This window comes from Camarhynchus parvulus, chromosome 8, assembly GCF_901933205.1.
Source record: "Camarhynchus parvulus chromosome 8, STF_HiC, whole genome shotgun sequence".
Taxonomy (NCBI): Eukaryota; Metazoa; Chordata; class Aves; order Passeriformes; family Thraupidae; genus Camarhynchus; species Camarhynchus parvulus.
The window spans coordinates 26,399,127-26,424,640 of NC_044578.1; the positions used below are offsets into that span (position 1 = coordinate 26,399,127).

At 49.3% G+C, this 25,514-nt stretch overlaps 1 protein-coding gene across 1 annotated transcript in view; it reads left to right on the forward strand.

The window, feature by feature from the left end:
• PAPPA2 (pappalysin 2) overlaps positions 1-25,514 on the forward strand; it is an 87,816-nt gene that overhangs the window by 30,471 nt on the left and 31,831 nt on the right. Inside the window, 12 exon segments of the mRNA XM_030952967.1 lie at positions 4,219-4,512; positions 5,195-5,387; positions 6,877-6,949; positions 6,952-7,000; positions 8,463-8,955; positions 9,859-9,987; positions 10,990-11,081; positions 11,335-11,528; positions 12,043-12,056; positions 12,712-12,775; positions 16,183-16,318; positions 16,488-16,710. Coding sequence (XP_030808827.1) covers positions 4,219-4,512; positions 5,195-5,387; positions 6,877-6,949; positions 6,952-7,000; positions 8,463-8,955; positions 9,859-9,987; positions 10,990-11,081; positions 11,335-11,528; positions 12,043-12,056; positions 12,712-12,775; positions 16,183-16,318; positions 16,488-16,710 — 1,954 coding nt within the window.

Genomic DNA, 25,514 nt, shown 5'->3' on the forward strand with positions numbered 1-25,514 from the left:
CAGCAGAGGTAGGTCTCAGGTCTGTTTGCACCACTCCCTGTGACTATACTGTCTGTCTCAGTCTTTCCACCATAATCAGAGTGAGCTCCTCGCAAATTCAGATTTCTTGGAGTCTGGAATGAGTTTTCTGAGAACTTAGAAGTAAATATTTTTAACTACACAGCAGAAGGAGTTGAAGAAATTCCTTTAAAAAAAAAAATCCGTAACTTTCTGCGGTGGAAAGCCTTGTTCAAAAAACCCAGTAATGTAATAATAATGCAGATGCTTTGAACTTCGTGTGTAGCTGCATGTGAACTGCATAAACGTGGTCAAAAGGCAAGGGAATGGTGAACATTTGATGTTATAAATACTTTCTGTAGTTATATAAGCTGAGGCCAGCTCATATATCTGGCAGAGGTCAGTGGATGCTGAAGGAGGGCCAGCCCTCCCATCCGAGGTACCTTAGGCAATGGCATCTTCCTGTCTGACTAACTGTCATGCATTTGTTCCATTCATTGCTCTGACTCAGTGTTTGGGGAAGACTGGCCCTGCAATGCAGGTTCAGCTTTGTGGTTCACTGTTTAAAGGTCCTGTGGTTACTTGGGAATGTCCTCTGGGATAGCTCTGACCTAGGAGCAGGTTGGCTTTTTTGGGACTGGCATGGGCAGGAGTCCTTCAGCACTGCCATAGATCTTGGCTAGCAGCAGAGAATGTCCTGGGAGCAGGAGCTTCCAGGGCTGTGTGAGTAGAGGAGGAGCACAGTCTGCACCAGAACAAATCTGATGGGCTGGGCATCTCTTGTTGCTTGATCAGAGTGGAGGCTTGGCCTTGGGGACATTACCAGCTCTGCAGCTCATAGGTCTGGCCTGGAGAGACAATGTGTTGTGGCCAGACCTGAATCTTTCCAGCTGCCTGGACTTGGTTGGGTGAGCAAGTCCAGAGAAGTCTCTGGTTCACCTGCCTTGCAGTACTGGACCCCCCTGATACCACAGGGATAGGGAAGTCTTCAGCTTTGTTGTGTGAATGCTGACCTTGTGAACCTCCTTAAGCTGATTGTCAGGCACTGAAAGCTCAGTTTAGCCCTTTGCCCAGGGCAGGAGGGGGCAGAGGTGAGAAGGGAATGCCTGATCTGCAGTGGAGAGAGAGGGGAGGGTGGTCCTGTTGGGATGTTGTGAACACTTCCATGTCTTGCCTTCACAGCCAGGATCCTGCAGAGGGGAAATAGAACTTCCTGGTCCAAAGCTGGGAGCACTCCCAGCTCATCAGGGAGCAGTGGGGACAGGGAATGAAGGGATAGGGATGTTCTGGAAGGCAGAGTTCTCAGGCTGTTTCTAATTCTGCCATTTAATTAGTTGTTAAAATGAGTACTAAAAATATGATTGTCCTTGTGGAGTGTGGGGGAGGAATGGAATAGGGCAAGCCAGCAGAGAGGAGGGGAGGGGACAGGGTACTGTGGCCTTGGCATCCTTCTCTTGTGACAGCTTTCTGCCCCCCTGTACTGGAATCCCATTTATTCCCCCATTGGGTTTCTGCAGGGAGGAGGGCTGGGCTGCCTGGTCCCAGGATGCCCTGTGCCCCTGGTGCTCAGCCCTTTTCCCTGTGGTTACTGCTGCAGGATGCATGCAGGGCTTTCACGTCTCATTTGCTTGTTTATGAACACTATTTTCTTTCTGTGTGCACATTCCTCCTTTCAGACCTTTAGGCAGGCAGCCCCCTGCCTTGCTCAGGCTTGGGTTTGGCTGTAGAGATGCCTTTTCTTTCTGTTCTCTCTTCTCTCATGCCCTGTTTTCATTGAAATGAGAAGCAGCTTTTCTTTTATGTGCCCACTGGGTTTCCCATTGATGGGATGCCCTTTGCTATCTATAGCATTTACTAGGGTGGTAATTGAGAGGGTGATGGCTTCCAGAAACCTAAGAGTTGACAGCACAGAACACGAACGTCCCAGAAGGATTTTCAGCCTCTGTGCCTTCTTGTCCGTCTCCAGGCAACTAAAGGGTCAAGAGCTGACTGATGGGATGCAAAGTCCTTTGCTCTCTTGTCTCACAGCTAGGAAGAAAGGGAATGCAGCTACTTTGTGTGACCCATCCTTTGCCTCAAGCCCTGGACAGAAGATCCACACTGTGGGAAGGAAGAGCAATAAACATGAATTTTGAGCTAAGAAACGGTGCCACTTGACAGGTCAGTGGTGCCTCTCAGCCCTTCCATGGGCCACACACGCAGGGTGCTCCGCAGAAGATGCCACCCTCATTTCTCCACCCCTTGTTGGAAGGGCTTGGGAGAATTGCTCAGGGAGTCTCTGAAGGTCCCTTCCCAGCCCCCAGCTCGATGTTCACCCAGCATGGCTCCCCCATGGGAGTCACAGACCTGCTGGTGCCTTGCCAGGGACACTGTGGTCTGAAGACAACCCTCTCTTGGAAGGAATGCCCTGCACTCGAGGACGTGAGGTAGTCGGTAGTGCACGGAGCAGATTTCAAGCAGCCTGTGTGGCTGGAGACAGGATCACACTGTGGCCACCTGCCAGCTCTAACTTTGCTGGCAGGGCAGTGATCATCAGCAGAGATGCAGTAGCAGAGGCTCTGCCGTGAGGTAGCTGGCACAGTAAATCCTCCAGGGCCCTGCAAAGGAGGGAGCAAGCTGTGCTGGAGCCAACTATTCACCACACTGCCATCCAAGCTGTCTGGGTTAAAAGTAGTTGTGTAAAAACAGCCTCCTGAGGCATGGAGGGGTTGCCTGGAGTCAGCCTGGGCACATGCTGGGGTCTGCTTTTAGCACCCCTGTCTTGTTGATGCTTCCCAGCCCTTGCTCCTCCACTGTAAGGCAGCGTGGAAAAGTGGATGGAGCGTGAAAATGAGAAGAGAAAAAGGGGGGGAAATGGCCAGTGAAAAACCTCCAAACAAGGAGAAAAATGAAGAGATTCCAAAGCAATTTTAATCTGGACAAAATAAAGGAGGTGAATAAAAGGAGGCCAGCGAAGCAAATTTCTTTTGTTCTTGAGCACCTTCTGTGGACAGTTTCCTAGCAGATGTGGCACAGAGCCATCAGCAGAGGGTGTGCATCTCAGGTCAGGAGCTGGAGATGCTGGCAGTGAGCAAAGGGAAGGCTCTGTTCCACCTGGCTTTTGTCAGTATCCTTGGTCCTTGTTCTTTCCATGGGCTTGCAGAAAAGGAAAAACCACTTGCCCTGCAGCCACAGTTCAGCTTAGGGCAGGATGATCATGGGTCCTGTCCAGCTCTGTGCTGCTGCTCTCAGTATGAGGTGGCAGTTCTGGGGCAGTTTCTGGGGGACTTATCTGTGCCCATGCTCCAGCATCTTTGACAGCTGAACCTGCACCAAACTGGATTGGAGACAAACTGCCCCTCTTGTGTCCCCTTGAGTCAGGGGTTGGGGTAGCCCAGTGAAGGGGAGTAGGTTGTGATGATTTGTGAGGATCTTGTTAGGTTCATTTGCCCCTTGCTCACATGCAGACCCCTCTGAAGGGGAGGAAGAGATCTTCAGAAGCTATGTCTTGGGAAATCCCACTCTAAAATACACTGGATTTGGGTCAGGTTTGTGGTAGGATCTTAGTGGATTTGAACAATACCTTGTGAGACTTTTAGTTTACCCCACAGAGTCTGGTTTGGAAGTTGAAGCAATAAGTCATGGGTGATTTCTCAGCAGGGGCTGGAGGTAGTGCCCCTCAATCTCCACGTGGATTTGTGCTGAAACTGGCTTCTAGCTGGCACAGCTGAGTGTGTTGGGACATGGCTCATCACCTCATTGTCCTCACCTGCCATGGGAGCTGGCCTGCCTCAGACACCTGTCTGGGCCAGGGAAGGACTTATGTCCTCTGCTTCAAAAGATGATCTCTGTAAAGGCACAGCATGGCTCAATTTGGTGCTCTGGCTCCAAACCTCCTTTGGAGCTGTGTGATCCAGAGCAGACACTGAATTCCAACTGTGCAAAAAGATGCAGAGGGCAGCAGTAGCTGAAATGATGGAAGATGTTGAGGGGGGAATAGAGTGGTAGGAGGGGAAGAAAAACCACCCACCCTGCTCCAACTCAAGAGGGCAAAGGAGCCTCTTCCTATCCTCTAAGAGGCTGAATATGTCCATCTTTGTGTGTCCATCTTTGGGTCTCCATCTGGCCCCTCATCTGTGGCCTAGAAGCACAACGAGAGGAGTTTTACCTCTCACAGGTGAGTAACGACAGATGCCCCCTGTCCCTTTCTTGGAATGATGCTCTCTGTACTTGCAATTCCAGGTGGAGTTGTCCTCAACCCTGCTTACTACGGCATGCCTGGCCACACCAACACCATGATCCACGAGGTGGGGCATGTCCTGGGGCTCTACCACGTCTTCAAGGGAGTGAGTGAGCGGGAGTCTTGTGATGATCCCTGCAGGGAGACCACTCCATCCATGGAGACAGGAGACCTCTGTGCTGACACTGCCCCCACCCCAAAGAATAAACTCTGTCGGGATCCAGACCCTACCAATGACACCTGTGGCCAGACACATTTCACAGGAACACCCTTCAACAACTACATGAGTTACACAGGTAATGAGTAATCCTTGCTGGGAGTCACAAGGCTCACCTTCCTTAAAACTTGCTTTACCTCCATCAGTAGTGCCTTACCTCACTCCCTAACTGGCAGGGACCCTCCTGGTGGATTGGGATGTGTCAGGCAGTGCTTGCAGTAGCTGCTTAACTGCTTTCTTCCCTCAGGCTGTTTCTATCCATCCCTCTCTTCCTGCCAGTGGTGCTGGACATGCACCAAGGCTGTTCTTGTCTGTGTGTGCCTTTGTGCTCCAGTCCTGAAGCTGCTGCTGCTATTATTATTATTACTACTATTATTATTATTATCATTATCATTGTTTATTGTTTGTTATTATTTATTTTTGACCTCCTGAACCCTTTTGGCGTGGTTCCCAAGGCATGCTGCAGGGGGCTGGCGGTTCCCCTGCCATGCCAGGAGGAGCGAAGCCGGAGGAGCAGTTCCATGCCCTGGCTGACCCTCCTGCGGTGGCACTGCCCAGGTGCCGGTGCAGGGACCTGGAGCCGCTGTGGCAGTGCCATCTTGTGGCTTTGGGGACACACGACACCAGAGAGCCCCGGCAGCGCAGCCACCATGCTGGTGCCTCCCAGCCCTCCCTAGAAGCCCCCGAAAAAGTTTATCCAGGAGCAAGGGGTACACATTGCCGTGCCCTAACCCTCAGCCCGGCCTCTCTCTTGTCCCCAGATGATGAGTGCACCGACAGCTTCACCCCCAACCAGGTGGCCCGCATGCACTGCTACCTGGACCTGGTGTACCAGCGCTGGGGACACAGCAGGAAGCCAGCGCCCATCCCGATCCCCCCCATGGTCACCGGGCAGACTCAGCACTCCCTCAGCATCTACTGGCTGCCTCCCATCAGCGGCGTCCTCCACGAGAGGTGAGGCACTGTGCTCCTGGGCTTGCACAGGAAGGGACAAGGGATCTCTGTGGTCCCAGTCCCCTTCCCACCCTGCTGGTTTCCAGCAGAGCCCTGGGGCACCAGAGCCGGGCTGCTGCCGTGGCCCCCTGGCAGATGGGCTCTCCTGCGAGCTTCCCGCTCTCGGGGTGCCGGGAGGGGAAGCCAAAGAGCATCAGCAGGCAAAGCCAGCTCGAAAACCCCAGAGTGCAATCAGGGAATGAAAAATGCGCTTCATTTAGCACTTATTGTATGAAGTAGCTATTTACCAGGAGGAAATGCAGCCTTGTGGTTAAGGCAGGGAGCTCGAACCACAAGAGCTGGGTTTCGTTCCCAGCGCTGTCATGGACTCGCAGAGCAGCTAACTGGGGGTAAGTCAGGAAACTTTTCAAGCCAGAGAAACGATGCCAAGGGGCCAGAGCTGTTTGGCTGTTGAGGAGTGCACAGCCACGAGTGTTGGGTGGATGTCTGTCTATTCCCCACTAAGGGAGCCACCAAGACCTGGAAACACCACCAGTGTCTCTATTCAGCAGCCCCTCGTACTAATATATTTCAGTTTCCACCAGGTTTTAGATGGTGAGACTTTATTTTTAGGGGCTTTTTTTTGCTTATGGGATCATAAGCATGTACATAAAGATCTTTTGAACTTGTTTTGAAGCTGCTTCATAAAGCCGTCTTTTATAATTAAAAGGAAAATGCTGTTTGATGGCAGCTGGGGCACTCTTGGGTCAGTGTTTGCTGACTTTTCTAAGAATGGGTGCTCTCTACAATGGCCCTTTTGCTCAGGAGTAACAAGAGCACATGCATGTCACCCCACAGATAGGAGAGGCTCTGAGTGCTGGGTAGCCTTGAGTCATCCAAATAAACCGCTTTGTTGGAGAAAGAAGTGATTTGGGAGCAGGAAAACATGGGTCTAGAAGGGAGACCCTTTGGAATCATCCCAAGTTGTCTCTCATAACTGTCTCAGGAGCTGATCCATTGTGGCAGACCTGAATCCCCTGAGAAGAACTGGTCAAGGAAAGTGGCTGAGGCTGGCCCTTGTAATAGAAAATAATATCTTTTCTGGAGAGCATGGCAATTGATATTATTGTGACTGGTTTGTATTGAAATAATGCTGAAAGCCAAAACCTGACTCTGGGCTTAGCAGAGAGCACCTTATTTGCACCCACTCTAGTCCAGAGGCATTGCCCTGGGACGTGTGGGGTCTGTTAGCTCTGACTGGCAGGGATGGGATCCATCCAAGACTACCCAGAGAGCAGGGAGAAGAGGAGAGATTAAACCCAGCCTGTCCCATGGGCACTCGTATTTCCCTGTCTTTGAAGAAGCTGATTGCAAGCAGGATGATACACCCAGGGAGATTGAGACCTTAGCTCTGCTTCTCCACCTCCCTGTCCGGTGGCGCGTGGACACACGTGTCTGGGGAGTTGTCTGTTCCTCCTGAGCCATGGCAGGGTGTGTGCTGTGCCAGCAGGGAGCAGGACAGGCTGTGTGACAGCTGTGCTGAGGATGGCACCTTCCGGCAGTACGTGCACGAGGCCTCCTCCCCCCGCGCGTCTGCGACTCCTCCGGCTACTGGACCCCAGAAGAAGCAGAAGGTAAATGTCTCCTCTCTCTTCCTGTCGTGTGAGTCCTCAGGCAGAATCCTTCTGGTGCAAGAAAAAGAATTTTTAATTTTTTTTTTCTTTTAGAGAATCAGTTGTCTTCCCTTTGCATGGGTTCTGTAGAGCAGGAAGGACTTCTTGGTGCCCAGGAAAAACCTGGTAATGGCCAGATGGCTTTGGACAAACTGACTGGCACCCCAGGATTACTCCAAATCATTGTTCAGGCGTTGTTGAAAGATACTGACCAAAGGGAAAAGTACTTAACTGAAATCAGTCTTAAAATACAGATATTGGGACCTCATTCAAAACCTCAGGGACATGCACAGACTTCAATGTAGTCTTGTCCACAGAGAGCAAGAGGAGCTCTGTGCTGAGTCCCACTGAGTCTGTGCCAAGCCCTGGGCAGTCCATTCCTGCCTAGCCAGGCTAACAGCTGCTGGGCATTACAACTTCTCTTGTGCTGAGACCCAGATGTTGGTTTAGAGACCCACCTTGTGGGCACAGTGGTGACTTTCAGGGTCACACAGTTGCCATAGGAGCTGTTGGGCTTTTCTTGCTGCCTCAGCTCCTCCAAGGGCAGGGTAGAGGAGGAGGCAAGAGACCAGGGGAGCTGATCCTGGGCGCTTTGTGAATGGTTTCTGCTGCTGAACCATGCTGCTGAACCATGCAGAGCCAGGGGATGTGGTTCTGTGTGTCTGTAGTTATCGCAAGTGCTTGTTTGCTCCGATAGAAAGAGAGAGTTTGTGGGTTTCAGAAACTTTCAGACTTGTCTTATATGGGTGAAGGCTTTGAATTGGTGCTGGGCCCTAAGAAATGCTTTCAGTGGCTGATGAAGACAAGGGTGTTTCTACTACAGAATGATAAATTCCAGTGATCCTTTCTGGGTCTGAAAGGCCAGCACTTCATTTCTCTTGCTGAGTGCTAATCCACCATCAGGGGAGGCAGGCTGGGGCTCTGAGGTTAGCCTGGTTACTGTCCTGGAGGATCTTCTGGAAAAACAGCAGGTCCTGCTTCCCTGCTTTGGACCTGGCCCCTTCCTGGCTATGACCTGTCCTAGACTGTGCTTGTGCAAAGCTTCATTCTCTGCTCTGCTTGGAGCATTCTGTTTCTGCACCTGTGAGGCTACAGAGCAAGCTTCACCTTCCTCAGCTGTGTCTAGTCCTTGGGTCTCTGCACTGTGTCCAGCTGCAGTGTGGATACCACTGTTCCCATTTGAGAGGGCTGTGGGTTGCCAGGTCTTCTGAGCCTTGTGCATATGTGCAAGTACCCAGGAACTGGGAGACCAGTGGGGATTATTGCTTTCCAGGATGTTAGGGCAGGTGCCACCAGGTCTAGGACATGTGGGTGTGCAGTTATAGCCTGGAGGTGCTAAAGCACCTACAGGGAAGATCACCCCTGTGGGTCTGCTGTGAAGCTAGCTGTCCCCAGGTTTTCACCAGCTTCCTCCCTGTCCCAGGTCCTCCAGACGTGGATCAGCCCTGTGAGCCCAGCCTGCAGGCCTGGAGCCCGGAGCTGCACCTGTATGACATGAACATGACGGTGCCGTGTCCCCAGCCGCACGGCTGCATCCTGGAGCTGCGCTTCCTGCACCCCGTCTACCCCGACTCCCTCACCCTCTGGACCACCTACCTCTCCACAGGCTCTCCCAAGGCACTGTCTGACATTGAAATCCTGACAGAGCAAGGGGAGTCCATCCACCTGGGCCCCCTGGACACCTTCTGCGATATCCCCTTTACCGTGAAGCTCAATATCCCCAAAAAGATGTCTGGAGTTAAAATCTACACCTTTGACGAGAGGATGGAGATAGACACAGCCCTGCTGACCTCCAGGCCCCAGAGCTCCCTGTGCTCTGCCTGCAGACTGATCCAGTACCGGGTGCTCCGTGACCCCCCCTTTGCAGACGGGTCCCCTGCCACCCCCCTGCAGGGACATCGCCACTTCATGGACACGTGAGTCACAGGCTGCTCTCTCTTGGGCTGAGTCTGGTTTGATTACCTCCTTGTGTCTTCTCCCTTTGAATCCCTGGATGGTTTTGCTTCTGTGTTGTTCCTGCTGTCCCCCTGCTCTGGGAATTACTGCATCCAGTGCCATTGAGCAAGGGTGTGGCACACCCACCCCAAGGCTAGCACCACCCTTGTCCATGAGCCCAGGTTAACTAGAAGGAGCTCATTAAACCCAGGAACATTTTCCCCATCAATACAACCCATAAAACTGCATTTCCCCCATCAATACAACAAGTGAAATGATTATTCAAGCTAATTCCACTTCTCCCCAGCTCAGACCCTGTGACAGTGTTCACAGGGGTTTTCGGGTTGGGGAAGAGACGAGGATCTGACTCCATGTTTCAGAAGGCTTGATTTATTATTTTTTAATATATATTACATTAAAACTGTACTAAAAGAATAGAAGAAAAGGTTTCATCAGAAGGTTAGCTAAGAATAGAATAGCAAAGAATGATAACAAATGTTTGTGGCTCAGGCTCTGTGTCTGAGCCAGCTGGGCTGTGATTGGCCATTAATTACAAACATCCAACATGGACCAATCACAGATCCACCTGTTGCATTCCACAGCAGCAGATAATCAATGTTTACATTTTGTTCTTAAAGCCTCTCAGCTTCTCAGGAGGAAAAATCCTAAAGAAAGGATTTTTCATAAAAGTTGTCTGCGACAAGACCCTTGGGAAATAATAACCTAAAAGAGACTCTTCCCACAGGCTCTGCCTCTGGCAGAGTATGAAGACATGTCATGTTGTGGTACTGCATGGATGTATACATGTGATGTCTATAGTTGTGGTGAGCAAATCTCAGTGCTGCAGACGTTGCTGCTCCCTCAAGTTCTCTCTGTCCCTGCAGGGAAGTCACTCCTGGGCAGGTGTACCACTACCAGGTGCAGGTGGTCTCTGGGACAACCTCAGGAGAAGCGTCCCCACCGCTCGTCCATGTGCATGGAGCACCCTACTGTGGGGATGGGAAGGTGGCCACGTAAGTTGAAAAGCTCCTCAAGCTCTCAGCTGAGGTTCTCTAAGCTGTCAGGTCATCCTGCCCCAAAGGGAAGCAGCAGGTGGGTCCTCCATGCACGGGTACATGGCTGAAGCTGCTGCACAAAATCCCTCCAGCAGACTGAGCTGTAGAGCTTGTGTTTTGTAAAATGCCATGTGCATAGGAGATGGAGATGGTCTGCATGAGGAGTCCAACCTGAACATCCTCTGTTCTTGACTTCAGAGCTTGGATTCTGGCCTATCTCAGCAAACTGTTGCAGAGTCCAGCCCAAAGGATCTGCTTTTGGAAGTGGGCAGTGTAACTTTTTGCTCAGGGCCTGCAGGAGTAGCTTCTGCGATGAGCACAGTCCCAGATGGTGTGGTGTCTTTAGAGAGCTGTCCAGTCTCTGCTCAGAAACCCCAAATAATGAGGGATGCACCACCTCTACACTGAAAGAGCCCAATGCTTCACCTGCTCTCCCTGGGAGATAATTATTTCAGATTTCCTTATTTGAGCTTTTTCAGACTTCAGCTTCCAGGATCCTCAGGATCACGTTCATTTGAAATCAGTTTTTTTAGCAGGGTAAGGAAAGGGAAAGGGAGAGGAACCTTCTGACTCTCCCTTCTCCTGCCTCCTTCTCCTGCTTGCACTGAAACCCAAACCCCATTTCAGAATCTCCTGCCTTCTCCAACACCTGCTTTCTCCAGCAACAGGTCTTCCTGATACTTAATTCTCTACTTTTTCCATTCTCCCAGTTCTTGCCTCAGGTTTTACAGCAAAGTCACAGTGCAATCATGTCTGCTCCCAAAAGCTGTGACTTCAACCTATTTTTATTTCCCTGTCAAGGTGTTTTCTCTATCTAATTCCATGTGTGGTTCTTCCTTTTGAACTGCTCCTGTGGAAACAGAACCAAGATAAGGGGTCCTCACTGATGACTGGGCAGGAGCACATGGGTGGGTGTTGAGTCAAAAGTGGTAATAATACATCTGGCTGTTGCCCTCTTAGGAGCCTGGAGGAGGAATGTGATGATGGGGACTTGCTGGATGGAGATGGTTGTTCCAGAAAGTGTAAAAAGGAAAAAGGCTTCAACTGTGTTGGTGAGTCCAACTGGATTGAGACTGGTCCAAATGGATTGGCTCCTTTTGAGGCAGGAGCCAAAACTGCATGTTATTTCTTAGAGCAGAGGGCCATGCACCTCATCACAGCAGAACCTGGATTTGCAGCTGGAGTGATCCATGGATCTTGTGGTGGGAAAAACCCCAGGCTAATGAGACAGCAAATCTCTTACAATGAGAGAGGTGTGTGGCTGGAGCCTGGTTTGTAAGCAGCTCATCCCTGTTCTCCCTGCAGGGGAGCCAAGCCTGTGCTACGTTCACGATGGGGATGGTGTGTGTGAGCCCTTTGAGAGGACAAGCAGCATGCTGGACTGTGGTCCCCACACTCCTGAGGGGTTTGTGGATCTGTGGGCAGTGAGAGCTTACTCCTCCCATCAGGATGCAAAGTCCTGCCCTGCTTCCCTGGTCACTGGAGAGCCTGTGGTGAAGGTGAGTGAAGGCATGGACAAAAAAAATGACGAAGTCTGTGCTGGGGAAGGCACAAACAAAACCAGCTCTGGAAGCATTCACTGATTATTATCTTCCCAACCAGGGACTGAGTAGAAGACCTGGGCATTGCTCACACTCCTCTTGCATCAGTCCCTGAGTTCAGGAGCTGCAGTTCATGGAGAGGTGCTTCATCCTGGCAGGGAGCACCTCCCACAGCCATGCATTTCACTGAATAGTGACCACCCCATCCCACCAGCCAAATGCTCAGCTTGGAGCATGTGACTTGTCCCACTGTTGGCTTAAAAAAATCCTGTCAGTCTGATACCTTATAAGGTCAGGGCCTGAAAGGATGAAATCACACACACATCAGCATCTGTACTGCTCCCAAGCCCTCTGATCTGAAGCCAAGGAAAAATCAATGGGAGAATTCCCATCTTTCATATGGGCTTTGGAGCAGAGCCTGGAGGGGATTTTGCCTGATTGGTGTTAACGTGGTGTGTATGTTCTTTCCTAGCAAGCTGAAGAAAGGCAAGAAATATGTAAAGAGATCACATTTAGCCCTTTACACATATGTTTCTACTGATTTGATAGGAGGAATGATCTTCTTGAGACCTGCAGCATGAATAAACTTCCCAGATACACATATCTGATGAGGTGCCTTGGGCTCAGGTGTCTGTTCCTTCCCAATGACACCTGTATCTCCCAGGTTTTGTCTGCCAGGCCTGTGGGGATGTCTGGGATGCCACAGGGCATTGAATGGAACAGAAGAGTGTTACTCAGGCTAATGAATCACACCTTTGTATCTCGTGAGCCCAGCCAAAATCAGGATGCCGTGGTCTCACCTACCAGCTCACAGCTTGGCTCACTGTTTGTTACTCAGCCCCACAGACACCATGAGATGCTTAAACAACACATTTACAGCACTCCAAAACAGCAAAGGTCTCCTGTGCAGTGAGATGTCGCTTAGGAAGCCACATCCTCGGTGTCTTCATGCTAAGAGCCACCTTGGGGTCCTTCCCACACTTGTTCAATCTTCCTTGAAGTTTTATAGGTGCTGTTTTTCTCTCCTTTCCTTGCAGCCTTCTGGGTTGAAATAAATCTCTCCTTTCAGGTATGTAAATCTCACCTTTCATGAGGTGCCAAGGGACCTGTTACAGGCTGCTTGGTTTCCCTGTGCTCCCAGCCAAGAGAATACTCAGGACCCAAATGAGAAGATGCTTTTGGGTGACGAGGGAGTTTGGCTCAAGGTAAGTGAGGGTGTGTGGTCAGGCACAAAGGACTTGTTTGTCTTTACCCAGCTCTGGTGACAAAACCCATCCTTTCCTGTCCTGTAGGAGCCACAGCAGCCTCTAAAACTACTCATGTAGTACTCCATATGCTACTGCACTCTTTGTAAATCCCAAAATACCTGTGTGTGGATCTGTCCTAGTTGCCCCATTCCCACTGTGAGCAGCAAACCCATCCTGGGGCAGATTGCCAGGAGAAGGACTGTGCATGAAACCGAAATACCACAGAAATGCCTCGAGGCTGAGAAACAACTTGCTCCTGACTCTCCCCTGCAGTCCAGCTGTGCTTTTACAGCCCCAAAGGGCAGACACAAGCTGTGTTTAAAGTCCTGGTTGCCTTTTGTTCCAGCAGCAGAGGGCAGCTGGATATCCTCTGCCATCCTGAGGTGTCCTGAGCACCCCAGGGTGCTGTTGAACACCCCAAGCCCACAGCAGCCAGGTCCTTCTGATGGCTGCAGAGCAGAGGTGGCACTTCTGTGCCCCAGGATGTTGGTCCTGCAGCCCAACAGGGGCTCAGGTGCTGCCCCTGGGAGGGTCCAACCCCTCCATCCCAGCAGGTAGAGGAGAGGGACAGAGCAGGGCTGAGGGTTGGGCCACTGGGATTTTTACAGCGTTGGGTTCCTGACCACAGGCACAGTTTAGAGGTTTTGTGGCTGCTGCCTGGTGTTGCTAGAAAGCCAGGCTCTGGCATGCTGCTCCCTCTGCACTCTGAGGAGCAGCTCGCCCTGTTTTGGTCAAGGTTCTCTAGAGAAGGCCTCTTCCCCCGGATGCTCAGACAACTCAGTGAATCATCAAACCTCAGTCAACAAACATGGGTACTGCTCTGAGGTCCTCTGTCTCTCCAAAACAACTTCCTTCAGCCTTCTAATTTTCCCTTTCTTCCTTGTCTGTGTGCTCACAACCCAGTTTGTGGCTTCAGTCTCTGGCCATGACGAACGTGCCTCCTTTCCTCCTGTGCTGAGGAGAAAGCAGTAATCCTCCCCCTTGGCCTTACCTAGATGAAAGCTTGCTTTCCACTTCTCAGCAGGGGTTAAAACATGTTACACTTTTATTGGAGCTTGTGGTCAGTCCTCTTCCTCTGTGGATGTTTATACTAAAGACTTTCATTACTGGTTCTCTGTGCTCTCTCTAGGAGTGCTATTATTTTCCGCCCATAAAATTATTTATGGACTAGTAATAAATATGCCCTTTTTTTCTTTTTTATTTTTTTTTTAAGAGTTGGCCTGATTGGTAACATATTGGGTTAGGAAGGATGGCTTTTTGTTGACAATTTGCCTAGCACAGCTGCCTGCCCAGACAGGAGTGGTGGTGTCGGTGCACATGTGTACCCATCTGCACGGGGTGTTTGGTGTCCATTTTAAAGCTGTTGCGCCTGTGTCTCCTGGGGTAGAGCTGCGCCACAAAACTCATCCGATGGTAGGAATCGCTTCTGAAGATGTGGCACCAATGAACAAGAGGAAGGGCTGGGTCAAAGGGTCCTGGAATGGTTAGGGTTGGAAAGGAGATTAAATGCCCTCTAGTTCAAACCCCACTGCAGAGACGCCTTCCACTAGACCACGTGGCTGAGATCCCCATCAGATCTTGAGTGTTTCCAGGGATCCAAAAGTGCTCTGGAAAGCCAGTGCCAGTGTTTTACTGTGCTCACTGTCATGCTGTAATTAAAGCAAGAGGTATGCGTGTCTGTGCCACTGCACACAGCATCTGCCGTGCCCCTTGGGTCTGTCTGCACATGAGAATTGTTACAATTTGCAGATCTCCAGCCATGCTTTGTTCTCAGTTTTTAATGCACCTGATGAGGAAAGACATCAAAATCACTTGTAAGCAAGTCAGGATGTGTAATGCAGGAAATTAAATAAGAAGCAGGGAGAGGGAGGGAGAAAAATTAAGAAGATAGCTTCCTGTGGCTAAGCATATAATATGTATTGGAAAGGACTGGGATGTTAATCAAGGTAGCTGCTATTGGCCTAGCTTGGGGCCAGCACCTTTCACCCTCATGTAGATGCACTGTAGGAAGAGAAAAACTGAACTCTTCACCTCAAGATATGTAGTCCAGGGAAAGCCTCACCTGACTTTTCCAACTGCCTCTCCTCCCCTGAGGAACCCCACTTGCAGGTTGGGTTAAAATCCTCCTGGTCCTTGGGACTTCACAGCTCTGTCCTGGGGGGCTCCTTGTCTGTGAGCACTGCTGGCTCTTCTCTCTTTCTTTTCCTCCCTTCTTGCTTTCCTGTTTCTTTTCCTTCTTCCCCCACTTCTCTCACTAGGGGAGACAGTGGGGATATACCAAATAAAAACACTGGAGCTGTCTGGTCCACTCCTTGCAGCCAGGCAGCCCTGTAAGCCAGCAAGGCTAAGGGAGCAAGGAGACACCAGTGGGGCCTTGCTCGTGGTGCTTGTGCTGGTGAGCACCTCCCTGCAGGGTGGGAGCCCCGGGCTGAAGCCCAAGGTTTTCTCCTGTTCCCGTGTGTGAACAATGCCTGACGTGGCACAAACCGCCCTGGGGCTAGGCTGCCATCACAGATTGTGTGGTTGTCCCCTCCATTCCCACAGTCTGCTCCTTGGGCTGTGCCTGGCCAGCCAGGACTTGTCTTCTTTCCAAATACACCTTTGCCTCGAATTTCTGAGCTTCCTCCACGCCAGCATTCCACAAAAACACTGTATCGGGAGGATCTCGATCAAAACACATCTCAGCACTGGGGAAAGGGGGGGTACTGGGGTGGGGGAGAAAAACATTTCTGTCCTCTTCCAAAGAACATCTGCTCTGCCATGATTGATGCCATGTGTTTCCCAGCTACTTCCAGCTGCCTTCAGGGTTGTAGACAAGTAGCAAGTTGCTGGCTCTCCTAGCAGGCAGGGCTTCTTCCCATGAATCTTTCCATGTGTTGGCTGGTGGACAGTTTGCTGTTGCAGTGGCTACTGGGGGCATTCTTTGGGCTTGTTTTGGTTTTTGTCTTTTTTTTTTTTGAGGGCTTTTATTATTGGAAATATTTTGGTGGCAAGGCTGGTGGCTGTTTTCCCTGGGTGTGTCACTTGCCTGGCCAGCTCTGTGTGGGGTGGGAGTCTGAGCCTGGTGAAGGGAGAGGAGGAAAGAGGTTATCCAGGTCTTGCTCAATGTGGGTGCTGTGAAGATGCTATAAATTTATGTCAAGGTGGGACTGAATGTGTGAGGAGAAAGCTAATGAAAGGAAGAAGGGAAATTCAGGGGGAAAGGACTGTTTTGTCTCCCTTCCTTCCTCCTCCCCACATTTGCAGCCCTGCAAGGTCTCTGACCCCTTATCCCTGCTCCCTCTTCCTCTCTCTTGCCTGTATGGGCTCTGAGAAGCTGCATTTACTGTCCCTGCTCTCAGAGTGTCTCCTGCCCTCTTTCCTAGGTTTGCTTTGAGAGACCTGCAGTGACCACCTCTCTCCTGCTCTTCCTGGCCTCCTCTGGCTCTGTCCCAGGCCAGCAGCCCAAGCCGGTGGTTGCCGTGCAGTTGACTGACACAGATGGACAGAACAGCTCTTTGGGTGAGAACCTCTGGGGTGGCACCAACGGGGACACCAGAGTCACCACCACCACAGCTGTGACCTCTCACTACTGTCCCCTGCCTTCCAAGCTGGTCTGTAGGTGTGTGGGGAGAGCAGATGTCAACCCTGGAGCTGGCCTAGTCACTTCTTCCTTTTCCTTGTCTCGCAGGGACGTACGAGCTGTCGTGTCAGCACAACCCCCTCATCATCAACGTGACCCACAGCCAGGAGGACCCGCTCCCCCAGGTTGCTTCGGTGCTTTTCAACTTCTCCTCTCCCCTTGTGGGCATTGCAGCCGTGGCCTTGAGGACCCTGGCTCAGCCTGGCTCCTCTGAGCCCCTCAGCACCTGCCTCCTGCAGCACCAGGAGGGATGTGGCCATCAGTGCTACAGGTAGGGATGGTCTCCTCAGGGCACCCAGCGTTGCTGCTCTGCTCTGGGAATTTGTGTTTGAGTTCTGGAGTGTTTATCTTCTCATTGAGTGCTTTGTGACTATCTTCAGATGGCTTTTGAGGTATTGTTGGAAGATCTGCTGTGTTGAGTCTTGCTTATCTTGCTGGAGGGAGCGGGAAGGCAGAAACCAGATTTTGTGCATGGCCTCTGCATCTGTAGAAAACTGTGCTAAAGGACTGATTCCTGGTGGGAAAACCAAGAAGAGTTTTTAAATGGCTGTGAAGTTATCACTGGGAGTTTTTGCTAAAGCTTCTTCATCACTTACTTTACAAGCTCCACCTCCATCCATTCCCCGTGCTGCAGAAGGTGGGGATGGAGCTCTCCTCATCCCCTCTGTTCTCACTCCTGGTCCATCCAGGCCCCTCACAGAGTCTCACACTGCCCTGCTGAACGTGGTGATAATGCCAACTGAGGCCTCAGCATTTTAAATCTGCCAAGTCTGGCTTTGCTTTCAGATCCCAGGCTCCCTGAAGCTACACACATGTGCTGATCCAGGGCTCCAGTTCAGCCAGTTACTCAAACCACACCACTGAGAATACTGATTTTTGAGTTGAGCTTTGGGGTTCTTCACCACAGAAGGGCTTTGTCTAGGTCTAGGGTCATCCCATCACTGTTCTTGTCATGTTCCTTCTGTTGATGGCCTGGATCATCAGGGTGAACATCCCTGATAACAAATGAGAGTATGTGTTTGTCTTAAAGCCTGTGGGGTTGTGGTACAGTTGATTTATGTAGAATTCTGGAAGCCATGAATATCCTGAAGTTGCTTTTTACTTTTTTTTTTTCTTTAAGTGCATGTATGATTTATACAGAAACATAAATCTTAGTGAGTCAGTATATAAATATTATTCTCAACCTTAGATTAAAAGATCAGTGTTCACCTGAAATGCAGCGTGTTTCCTCCTGGTAGCTGTTACAGCAATGTACCCACATGCTTCTAAGACTGTGGCCAACTGATGTGGTTTTTCAATTACATTTTCTCATCCCTTAAAATAATCTTGCATTCTTGTTGCTTGAGAGCTTCCCCTTTCCCCTGAGAAGTGACTGCAAGGAAGAAAAGACTCACTGGACACAGCTGAGCATTGACTGGGGATGAGGAGATCCCCATAGAGGGTCAAATAGAGAGGAAAATAGATGTTTTCCTCATAAAGGTTGCATTATAGCTGAAGCACAAGCCAGTTCCTGTATTGCCAAGGCACACCAAGCTGTGTCCCTTCTCCAGGGGCACAGCAGGATCCTTGTGTCTCCTCTTCCTCTTGTTGCCCTCCCCTAGGCTCACCATAGCCTTGAGTTCACAGCAGTATGCTGAATTGTGGGTTATGTGTGTGCCCTTAGCAAATACTCAAAGTAAATCAGGTTCCCAAAGTTTTCAGAGTAGAAAATTCTATTTAGAGTATTGATCTTCAGAATTAAAGTCTTGAATATTCAGGGTGGGGAGGTTAGGCTTATAGCCTTGAGTAGCCACACTAACAATAAAGGATCTTCCTCTGTTAGGTCAGGAAACATTCAACTATGCCCCTTTTATTATATTTTTAAAATCTATTCTATCTCCAGAAGTAATGCATTGCAGTATTTTTAAAGGTTAACAATTCATTTCATATAAGGTAAGTGGATTCTGGTGGTGAGCAGGGTGGGGGGAAATCCCCTATAAAAATCCAGGAATAGAAAATCTTCATAGGCTGGGAGACATTTGACTGTGAAAGAGCACAGAGCATCTGTGTTCCTCCAGCAGAGAGCTGGACTGACCGTGTGCACGCAGCCAGCCTCATGTACACAGTACGTGCGGGCGAGGGCTTTCCCAAAATAACCTGAGAAAGGACAGTAACAAAAGCAACAGAGAAATGAGATTTCCTGCCTTCAGCCTAGAAATGCTCACTGCCAAAATAATAAATATATGACAGGTTGGTATTTCTGTAGCATCTTTCATCTTGAAGGATCTTGCAGTGCTTTGCAGGCTGGGGAAAGCAGAGATGATGTTTATGCTGATGAAATGCAGCTTTCTCCAGGTCAGGGTGCAACAGGTGTTTGCCTCTAGAAAAGTACACACTTGTTTTGAAGAAAGTGTCAGCTTTTGGACCCACTCGAGGTGCTGAAGGTTGGCAGAGCACTTGCAGAGCAAAGCAGTGCAGTGTCCTCACTGCCATCCCCAGGAACCCGTCTCTGCTGTCTCTGCCAGCAGATCAGGGTTTGTCTGTGCATTCTGCTCCCAATCACAGCCTTATGAGGTCAAGCAGAAATCAGACTATTAACACATTTCCACCCAGGAGATCCAAAGCTTATGGCTTTCATCCTTTTCTTTGCATTTTTAAACTGAGCCACAGTCCCTCCTGTTTAACTTGGTGCAGGCTATGCACTGAAACAGGGGAACATTTTTCATTTCCTCTGTTATGTGTATTTTTAGCTTGCTTTTATTTTCATTGTGTTTGATTTTATATTCACATATGCTGGGAAATGCCTGGGTGGGTTCACAGGAAAGGTGCTACAGTAGGTGATCTGCTTTGTGTTTGTATTTCCTCTGTGCAAGCTCTCCTCTGCTTCCCCAAAAGTGAAAAAGTGGGTGTAAGGCATCAAGGGGCGTCAGGTTTGGATTCCTGTAGTATGGAAAATAGATGTGAGGGAGAGAAAATTAGATGGAGGAGGGAGTTGTTTACACATTTTCAATTGATAAACTTTATTCAGCAGAGAGGGCTGTTTCCCAAACAGATTTTGTTTGGTTTGTTTTCTTTCTTCCAAGCACGCAATTTATGCAGGGTCAATTTATGGGCTGCATGTGTAATGGCATGAAGATTTATGGGCACCCTGGTAGACATGCTGGTGTCTTATTTCACAGAAATGTAGAATAGTTTGGGTTGGAAGGGACTGTAAAATCCTGATTCTTTGCCTCTGGCTTAGGGTGCCCCGTGGATTGAGTCGCTGTCTCTGGAGGGATTTAAAACACACATAAACATGGCACTTGGGGACATGGGGTAGTGGTGGCTTTGGCACTGCTGGATTAATGGCTGGACTTAATTTTACAGGGCATCTCCAGCCTAAACATTTGGGTTCCCAGGGTCCTGATGACCACGTTTCCTGGGGAATGGGCTCATCCCTGCCTTTGAGACCTCTAGAGGTGCCTCTCCTCCAGCATCAAAGCCTGTTGACCTCTGGCACATCTCTTGACTGGCTCATGGACAGTGGTGGCCAAGACTGTGCTGTAGAATATGTTATTACTTTTAATTTAAACTAAAATTTAAATTAATGTCCAGCTGGAAGGTGTCACAGGTAACCCCTGGAGGGCCAGACACCACTTCATGGACTGCCCCATCCCATTAGCTCTCTGCAGGCTAATAAGCTTCTTGAGATTAGTACTCTATACATGGGCTTTTTTAGGAATGCTCAAGATGTCTTCTGCCTTTCCCTGAGAATAGCCAGGGAAAAAAATATCTCCCAGCACAGATTTTTCACCAATTGGATCTTGAGTCCAACACAGTAACTGAACAGCTTTCTAACAGGGTGCTTGGTGTCACCTCACAGATACATTGAGGGAAAGTGAGTTCCAACACAGATCAGTTGAGTTCCCATGTCCAGTGAGGAAGGAAGCAAGTACTGGGAGAGCCCAGGTTTGCCAGCAGAGCCCTTGGTTTTCTGCTGCAGCCAATTTCCCCATTCTACCCTGCCCTTCCTGATGTCATACACAGGCACAGGGATTTTTCACAGGCACTGGATTAAATGCATCCTTCAGAAGGTTCTCTTATCTCCTTTCACAAGCTGCAGGAGGTGATGAGCACACCATCACCCCTGCTGAGCTATTCTCTTATCCAGTAACCCTCTCTGCTGACAAGGTGCCTCTGATTTCAAGATGAAAGTTGTTGCTTTTGCTCCATCCTTGTCAGAAAGGTCTGATTGCCTCCTGCCAGCAGGCAGACAACTTTTCTGTGTCTATGTGTCTGTACAGAAATGTCAGATCCTCTCACTATCTCCTCTCTGTCATGATAAATATTTTTTCCTCCTTAAATCTTACAGCATAAATAAGTCTTGCAGCCCAGCTATGGCTTCTGCTTCCAGCTCCCTTTTGAAATCCTTCTGCTATTTTTATGTCTTTCATGGTGATGGATGTGGCTCAGAAATTAATTCCTCTGGACAAGATGAGAAAATGAGGTGGAGCGTGGTCCTGTGGAGATGGGATATGGATAAAGATGTTCTTTGGGTACAGTCTGTCCTGGCTGAGGTTGGGAAGGTGACTACACCAAACCTGACATCCCATTCAACCTCATTTTCTGTGCAACTATTTTGGTGTAGTGAACAACAACACAAAAACATGGAGAGGAACTCTCTGGAAATACATGATGTGCTCTTGCTTCTTTTTTTCCCTTTCCCACTATGGCTATGGAGGGGCCAGCAGGTCATTTGATGTCTTGCTGGTGCCTTTTCTGTGTCTCTGAGGCGGATGACAGCAGATGACTCACAGGGATGGTACTTTTTGCCAAGTTTCTTTTGGAGTCGCGTAGAGAAGCAAACACCTTTTCTTGAGATGGCAACCTCAGTGCAGATTGTGATCAAGAAGCATCACCACCGTTGGGTCTGTACATGCAGCCTGCTGCCACAAGGACGGTTGCCATCAGATTTACTGGAAAAGTGAGACCTTTCACCTTGCCTGGAGGGAGACATTCCCAAGTATTTCCAAAACACCTTTTCTCATTTCCTAGCTATTCTCTCCTGCTAGACCGCATTGGGGTAAACACCTTTTTATCTCGCTGATGTTGAGTGCTACAATCCAGACTCCACCAGAGTATGTGCAGTGATGACTTTTAAACTTCTAACTTCAGGAGATTTGGCCAAAGCCTTTACTTTTCTGTCAACATCTCCTATAACCCCCTCTCCCAGAAATTCACACCATGAGAAGAACTTACAAGTTTCTGGTGTTAAGAGCTGGAGCTTGATGATAAGGGATGTTTCAGCAGCAGTCTTGGGGTTGAAAGCCTGAGTAGACACTACAGCAATGTATAGATGATTTATTATGCTCAGACAGCTGCACTGCTTTTGACTTGGCTTAGTTTGATGTGGGTAAATCCATCAGTGTTTTCTGTGATGCATTAAGTAGTTGCAGTAAAACATGAAATTTCAGCTTTTCGGAATTTGGGATTTGTCACAACAAAGTAGTGTTACCATACTAGCTTTGCCACCACTGGCTTTACATGCTCTGTTGCTGGTAGTGGCTGCCTGCTTTTGTTCTAGAAGGATGAAGGATCCCAAAGGAGAAGTTTTGCTCTAGTTTATAGAATTGTTCCCATTTCAGAACAAAGCTCTTACCCATTCTGGAGCATTTAGGGCCATCACTAGGCAGAATTTCACAGATTTACAGACCTGAAACTTTCTTTGATGTATAAGTTATGGGACTTGGTGAGCCCAGAGCATCGTGCAGGCTTGTGCTGACATGAAATAAGTTAGGAGAAAAACCTTGGTATTTTGTAAAAATGTTGTTGACAAATCATTAGTTTGAGCTTCAAAAGATGCTGGGATAGAAGTGGAAATTCTTTTTTTGATGTCTCGGGCAGAAAAAAAGTAAAAAAATATTGGCTTGTCCCACATCTTATATGGCCTGAATCAGAAATGGGCAGAAGTCAGGAGTTTGCAGCTGTGATACAGGAATTTCATTTATCATCAAAAGCAGAAAGAGCTCCTTCATACTGAGATCAGAACTGGGCTAACTGCACCATTTCCTTGTCCAGCCTTTGTTAGGGTGTTCCAGGGCCTGGGAGCTGTGATTTATTCCATCATTTTACCCCAGCCCTGGCATAGCATATGGATCATGATGGGGCCAGGTCACAGGGCTTTATTCTCTTTTGACCTGCACTTGTTCACCATCAGGCTCAGAAGTGTCCTGGCCCCAAGTGCAGCAGGGATAGCAGTGATGGTGCTGATAAAGGAAGCAATCAAGGCAATGTTTGTTGGTAGGGTTGGTATATAGTTTTTTAAGATTATTGACATATTTGAGAAAATCAGACAGCTTTCAGTGATGTGAGCTGCTTTTCAGGTCTGGAATAGCAGCACCAGACTTCAAAGCAAGGTGTAGGATGGGCACAGCTTCTCAGAACTTGACCTGATCGGGCTCAGATCATTTCCAAAATAAAATCTAATGGGTATTTGTAGGTTTAGGTGTGTTGGTAAACACAGAGAAAACAGTGCTAAGTTAGTCATCCTTGAGGGCGACGAGAAAGGTAATTTTTCTAACCCAAACTTTTCGATTATTTCTAGAATATATCTACGTGCACATACAGAACATGTGCATGAGTGTATATATATGTGATGTACATAGAAATATTTTGTTGTTATGACCTGTGGTTATCAATCTCATGCATAACTATCCTATATGACATTCTGTATTTATAATCCTTAAGAAACTTGCTGATATCTTGATCTACTTTGTACCACATTGCTAGTTGCATTTCTGAACTGGTGGAAAACCAAAACGTCCCTGGTAGCGCTCAAAAGGATTAGCGCTTCATTTAATTTTTATTTAATAACAGCATTGTCCCAGCTGCCAAGGCTGCCCCAGACAACGTGCTGTCTTTCCATCAGCACCAGCAGAGCTGCTCCAGCCAAGCACTTGGCCTGGATGCGTCTGGAAGGTGCCAGGGCACACCCTGGCACATCACCAGCGCTGTGATGGGCACATGCTCCAGAACTGAACGCCCTGACCATCAGCTGTGAGGGTGGGGAGGGCCTGGCACTGCCTGCCCAGAGAAGCTGTGGCTGCCCCGTTCCTTGAAGTGTTCCAGGCCAGTTTGGAGGGGACTTGGAGCAACCTGTTCTAGTGGAAAGGTGCATCTCCATGTTGTACCCATGACTGGTGAGGAAGGAGATGGAATGGAGAGGCAAGGCTGGAAAGAGGGACATGTGTGTCCAGAGGCAAACACGCAAGGAAGTTTAGGACAGTGGTTCCATCACTGGGGACGGGAGCAAGTATGAGCCAGGGGCACAGGCAGGGAGCAGAGCAACTGCCCAGAGAAGGTGACTGCGGGAGGGGAGGGGAGAGGGCTACAATTGGTAACAGATGCCCTCAGAAGCTAATGACCTGACAAATGCTGCACTCATAAAACAAATTCTTTAAAAAGGAAGCAAATGGAAATATAAGCTAGTGAAAGAATTTGCAGCAGCTGCCCTGAAACCATTTCTCACTTCATAAACAGGTCTGCATTGAAAAAACAGCCCCTTTCTTCTTGTTCTCCTTTGTGGTCCCCTCCTGTGCCCACCGGCTCTTTCAGGGCTGTGGCCTGCAGGTTTCCACCATACCTTTGGCTCGGTGGACTTGTCCAGAGTCAACAGCACATTGCGTTCCCTTAACGTCTGCGTCGGCACCGATCTGGGCTTTTTTGGGGTTTGTTGTTTTTTTGTTTTTTGTGTGCATGTCTTTTGTGGTATTTCTAGCTCTGTGCATCCTTGGCTGGAAATGTTGAGTAAAGGCTGGAGGCAGAGGCCTCTGCCTCGCTGGGAGAAAGGCAGTGCCTGAAAACAGCAGCAGCCCTGTGCCAAGCAGGGAGCAGAGGAGAGCGAGGCATTCAGGTACAGCTCCCTCCCTTCTCTCCCCAGTTACGGCCTGGAGTGCAGCACCTCTGTCCCTGGCTGAGATCAGGTGCTGCACCTATATCACTTGGTAACAGATAAAGCCAGACTGATGGATAACCAGGGCATGGGAGCTGTTGTGCTGACCTATGTCTTTTCCTAATTCCATCCCAGGTATAATTAATCAATGGGCTGCATTTCATTGATGGAGATCACAACCCCTTGACCCACACTGGTTCTCATGATGGAATTGTGATGCTTAAATAGTCCTCAGTGGGAAGCTGCTGAAGGGAGGAGGAAGTGTGGGTGATTGCAAACCAAGGAATGGGTGATGCATTTCAAACTTTCCTGGCACCTCCTGTAACTTGCATTGGTGCTGAGGGGAAGGTTATTCCTCCCTTTAGCTACAGCTCACCTTGGTGGCCACAGCTGAGGCTGTAGAGCTGGACAGGTGGTGTGTGCTGAGATGGTGTTGATCCCAAAGAGCCTGGCATCAGCGTGCACAGGTTTGGGGTGCTGTGCTGGCCTGTGGGAAGAGCAGAGGTGCTGAGGACCATCAGAGCAGAGAGGGAGGGTGACAGGAGTGGGGCTGGGGAGCCAGTTGTATATCCAGCTTCCCCCTTCCACCACAGGCTGTGGTGTTAGCTGTATGGATGTGAAGGGGGGCTGCACAGGATCTGAAGAACATCTCATGGATGATTCCTTAATATTTGCAGAGGTTTCCTCTTAGCTTTCATTGCAGCTGGAGAATCATCATCAGTGGATTCTCCAGTGTCCTATACAGAGTTTGACATAGCTGATTCTAAAGGTATGCGAAGGTATTCCGTCTGCCTCCCCTCTCCTTGTCACCTCCCTCCTTTTGTTCTCTTGGTCTACCTGCAGTGAGCTCCCCTTTGGTGCTGGGCTACGTGCACACTCTGTGCCTGTGTGCAGGCAGCACAAATTTTGGAATATTGTTAGGAGTATTGTTGAGCTGTGCCTCCTTTCATCAGCTTGAAAGAGCATGGTGGTGGTTGGTGGGAAGGTGTGGGCTGGGATTGGGATGAAGTCTCTGGCGTCATTGTCAGGGGACTTCAAGCCTGGGAGAAGCTATGAAGGGTAGGTGTGCATCTCTAGGCATCTGTGACCTGCTGAGCATTCACTCCACACAAGTGCCACCTGGAGAGAGCCCTTCCTTGCTGAACTAGCCCTGGTTGATCCCCTCT